This window comes from Mandrillus leucophaeus, unplaced genomic scaffold, assembly GCF_000951045.1.
Source record: "Mandrillus leucophaeus isolate KB7577 unplaced genomic scaffold, Mleu.le_1.0 Scaffold703, whole genome shotgun sequence".
In the NCBI taxonomy this organism is placed as follows: domain Eukaryota; kingdom Metazoa; phylum Chordata; class Mammalia; order Primates; family Cercopithecidae; genus Mandrillus; species Mandrillus leucophaeus.
In genome coordinates this window covers 358778-363198 of record NW_012107620.1, presented here as the reverse complement: position 1 = coordinate 363198, position 4421 = coordinate 358778, and the positions used below count along the sequence as shown (strand labels likewise).

Here is a 4421-nt window from a genome sequence, read left to right as displayed (position 1 = left end):
GTCCCAGCTACTCGGGAGGCTGAGGCAGGAGAATGGCGTGAACCCGGGAGGCGGAGCTTGCAGTGAGCTGAGATTGCGCCACTGCACTCTAGCCTGGGCGATAGAGCGAGACTCCGTCTTTCTGGTTTCCAAAGGGCGTGCTCACGAATACACATTTGCGGCACAGGCTGAAGTCTGTGTGTCCTCAAGGCGTATGACGGTGGCGGAGCAAGGCTGTGCCCTGAAACCATGTCAGGGTGGGTCCCACGGTGCAGCCTCGGGGTCCTGATGCTTGCGTTTCGTGTCTCCTGCACAGATCAGCTGGACATCATCTCCATGGCGGAGACAACCATGATGCCGGAGGAGATTGAGCTGGAGATGGCAAAAATTCAGCGTCTCCGGGAAGTCTTGGTCCGCCGGGAGTCTGAGCTCAGGTTCATGTGAGTGTTTTGGGGATGTGGCCGAGGAAAGACGAGTGTGGAGGAGAGAGGAAAACCTAATCTTTATTGATCGCCTACTGTGTGCCGAGCCCTGAGATAAAGGCATTATGCACGTTTTTAAAAGCCTCATTTGATTCTCGCCACCACCCAGGGAAGTGGGTATTGTCATCTCCTGTTTTAAGCAAGACCCTGAAGTTGGAATTGAATTCAGGCCAATCTGACTCCAAAACCTTTGCTCTATCACCCACGGGGAAGAAAGACCCTATGCTGGGGTCTTTTACGAGCACACACTCTGCTCTCAGGCCTGAGTTTTGTTTCTTTCTTTTTTTTTAAGCCTGTCAGCTTGGGCAGGTTACTTGTACTCTCTGAATTTCAGTTCCCTCATTTCTAAAATGGGGGAAAATAACAAGATGGGGTCTCTAGCAACATCAAAGTCATGTGGGTTGAACGTTCATTAGCTACAGAGTAGGGCATTCCTGAAGAGTTGCAGATAGCCTTTCAAGACAAACTCTCATTTAAAAAGTTGGGCTCTGAGTGTGTGATGGTGCGCACCTGTAGTCCCAGCTACTCAGGAGGCTGAGGTGGGAGGACTGTTTGAGTCCTGGAGTTCAAGGCTGCAGTGAGCTATGATTGCATCACCGCACTCCAGCTTGGGTGACAGAGACCCTGTCTCTAAAAAGTACAAATTAAGGCCAGGCATAGTGGCTCACACCTGTAATCACAGCACCTTGGAAGGCTGAGGTGGGATGATCGCTTGAGCCCAGGAGTTCAAGACCAGACAGGGCAATGTAGCCAGACCCTGTCTCTATAAAAAATAAAATTAGTTGTGTGTGGCTGGTGTATGGCTGTGTGTGCCTTTGTCCCAGCTACTCAGGAGGCTGAGGTGAGGGGATTGGTTGAGCCCAGGGGCTCAGGCTGCAGTGAGCTATGATCATACCATTGCACTCCAACCTGGGAGACACAGCAAGACCCTGTCACTGAAAGAAAAAATTTAAAAATACAAAAAATATAAAAATACATCAAATCAAAATGAAAAAATTGGGCTTCTGCAGACAAACAGTGAGAGGTTACAAGCAAAACCAAACCAAACCAGAGGTTAAGAGGCAACCTGGCTGGAAAATTCCCTGTACTGCCTGTCAGCTCCCCACCCACACTCCACTGGAACCAGCAGGAACATCAAACCTTCTAGGCAGGTGCTAAGCCCCGCCCCTATTCGTTCACTGATTTTTCACAACGCCAAGAGGCTGAGTCTGTGATCACCCCATTTTGCAGATGAGGAGACTGAGGCTTGAAGAAATCAAACAACCTGCCCAAGGCCTCCCAGCTAGTAAATGGGGAGTTAGGGTTCAGACCCAGCTCTTTCTGCCTTTAAACATATTCTTTATACATTTTTAGTTACTTATTTAGAGAGAGGGTCTTGGTCTGTCGCCCAGGGTGGAATGCAGTGAGGCCATCGTAGCTCATTGCAGCCTCGAACTCCTGAAAGCCCATCTTCTCACTAGGACATGATATGACCTTCCCTCTCCCTGCATAAAATGAATTGCAATATTCACAGCTGTCATTTTTCCAGCCCTTTGCATGCGCCCGACCCTGAGCTAAATGCTTCCCATGCATAATTCCTTCTCAGAGACATCTCTGAGGAAGGTTCTAGAACATTTGCACTTTATGGCTAAGAAATATCTTCCCTTTTGTCTGGAAATAAACTAAAATGATACGTGAGCATTCAGAAACAATCCCTTCCTCCCTGTGTTTTAAAAGGGAGACAGAGGCCAGGTGTGGTGGCTCACATCTATAATCCTAGCACTTTGAGAGGCCGAGGCAGGTAGATCACTTGAGGCCAGGAGTTCGAGACTAGCCTAGCCAACAGGGTGAAACACCATCTCTAGCAAAACTACAAAAAATTTAGCCACGTGTGGTGGCGTGCACCTATAATCCCAGCTACTTGGGAGGCTGAGGCACAAGAATCGTTTGAACCTGGGAGGCGGAGGCTACAGCAAGCCGAGATTGTACTACTTCACTCCAGTCTGGGCAACAGAGTGAGAAACTATCTCAAAATAACAATAATAAAATAAAGCAAAAGGAAGACAGAGAAACATGAGTCTTGCTTTTAAGTACTTAAGATCCCTTTGTTTAAAAAAAACCCACAAAAATGCAAAAAATTTAAAAATACAAATACAAATTAAAAATTTTTTAAATATATATTTATTTTTATTTACCTAATGGTGCTGCTGCGGAAACAATGGTTACCACTGTGCATTTACCGACCTTTACTGTGTGCACGTGTGTGTGTGGATGTGGGTGTGTGGATGTGCATGTGTGGATGTGTGTGTGGCTATTTGTGTGGATGTGTGTGTGGATGTTTGTGTGTGGGTGTCTGGATATGTGTGTGTGTGTGTGTGTGTGTGGGTGTGGATCTGTGTGCACGTGTGTGTGTGAGGATATGTGTGTGCATGTGTGTGTGTGGATGTGTGGGTGTGTGGATGTGTGCGTGTGTGTGGATGTGTGTGTGGGGATATGTGTGCGTGTGTGGATGTGTGTGTGGGTGTGGATGTGTGCATGTGTGGATGTGTGTGTGAATGTGTGGATATGTGGATGTGTGGATGTGTGGATATGTGTGTGGATTTGTGGATGTGTGTGTGTGTGTGTGTGGATGTGCACATGCCTGTCACTTAGCACGGGCTTAAGGACAAGAATAACTAGCATTTTTTAAGTGGCAGCTCTGCAGTAAGCTCTTGACTTGTGATCTCACTGAATGTCCTCATCAAGCCCATGAATCTGACCACTTAGGGACAAATGTCAACAGTAGACCCTTGGATAAATCAAATTATCTAAAGGATACAGAAGGACCTGAGTATTCTTAGGACATAGATCAGGGATTCTGTGACATTCTCCAGGGGAGGGACCCCCTTCCAGGCCCCCAGATGTCTTGCTGGAATGAGGTCCTACAGACAGTATTGGATGATGATGATGCTCCCCAACCAAGGTCAGCCTTGTAAGGTGTGTAGCCTGCTGGGTGGTGCACCTGCCTCATCAATCTCAGAGATACACGGTGGACCCTAAGGCAGCCAGGACAAAGGACACAGCACGTTCAGATCTGCACAAACTCCTCATCCATCATCCTCAGCCCTCCAGGTCAACAGGCTTTGAGCCAAGGCCCTGCTTGAATTCAGTTTCTCGGCTGTTTCTCAGTGCTGGTTTTTCCCGAAGCTGTGGGACTTATCCTGTGAGGGTGTCCTGTTCCTATCTCCATTTTGGATGGGAAGGAATGGGAGGTTAAGAAATTTCCCCAATGCTGCATTAGCTAATAAGTAGCCAAGCTAGGATGCAGTCTGACTCCAGAATGTTTATTAAGTGTATCAGTGAATGAAGGAAGGAGGGAAGGGAAGGGGGAGGGGAGAGGAAGGGAGGGGAAGGGAGGGAAGAAAGCAGGAAGGAAGGAAGCTTTGACTATAACTACCAAGATAATTCCTTCAAGTTTATAAGCTCCATGAGGGCAGAGACCTCATCCAGTTTCCTCACAATGTCTTCCCAGTGTTTTAAACAGTGCCTGGCACTTAGGGTCATGAATATTTGTCAAATGTGCAATAAATTATTCTTTCTCCATCCTTACCCCAACGATCCTCTTACACACACACACACATGTGTGAGACACTCGGCACAGAGTAGGAGAGAGAGAAGAAAGTTTCAGACCCTACTGATCATTTTCAGGCTTAGGCGAGGGAGCTTTAAGTGACAGGAATGTGACAGCCCTCGGCTGAAAGATTCCCAGTGACCGTAGTGTAATAGCCACGGTGAGATTGGTTTTGTCACACCTGCTGCGAGGTAATCACCTTAAAACTCATCAGCTGCTGTGGAGACCGTGTGAGTCAGCCTGTATTTCATGGCTGGGAATGTGTCTCACTTCCGTGGCTTCTTGCTGCATTGACTCTTTTAGTTTTACTTCTTGTGAGAGAGTCTCGCTCTGTTGCCCAGGCTGGAGTAAAGTGGTGTGATCTCGGCTCA

The 4421-nt window shown here is 47.6% G+C and overlaps 2 protein-coding genes across 2 annotated transcripts in view; both read left to right on the top strand.

Moving 5' to 3' along the window:
- The window catches only part of MPV17L (MPV17 mitochondrial membrane protein-like), a 274356-nt gene that overhangs the window by 190128 nt on the left and 79807 nt on the right, over positions 1-4421 (top strand). Inside the window, exon 3 of the mRNA XM_011964757.1 lies at positions 296-318. The gene's annotated coding sequence lies outside the window, so the exon portion shown is untranslated. The remainder of the gene's footprint in view (positions 1-295; positions 319-4421) is intronic.
- The window catches only part of LOC105528148 (chromosome unknown open reading frame, human C16orf45), a 211490-nt gene that overhangs the window by 127262 nt on the left and 79807 nt on the right, over positions 1-4421 (top strand). The window contains exon 2 of the mRNA XM_011964759.1: positions 296-419. Within this exon, the coding sequence (XP_011820149.1) occupies positions 296-419 (124 nt within the window). The remainder of the gene's footprint in view (positions 1-295; positions 420-4421) is intronic.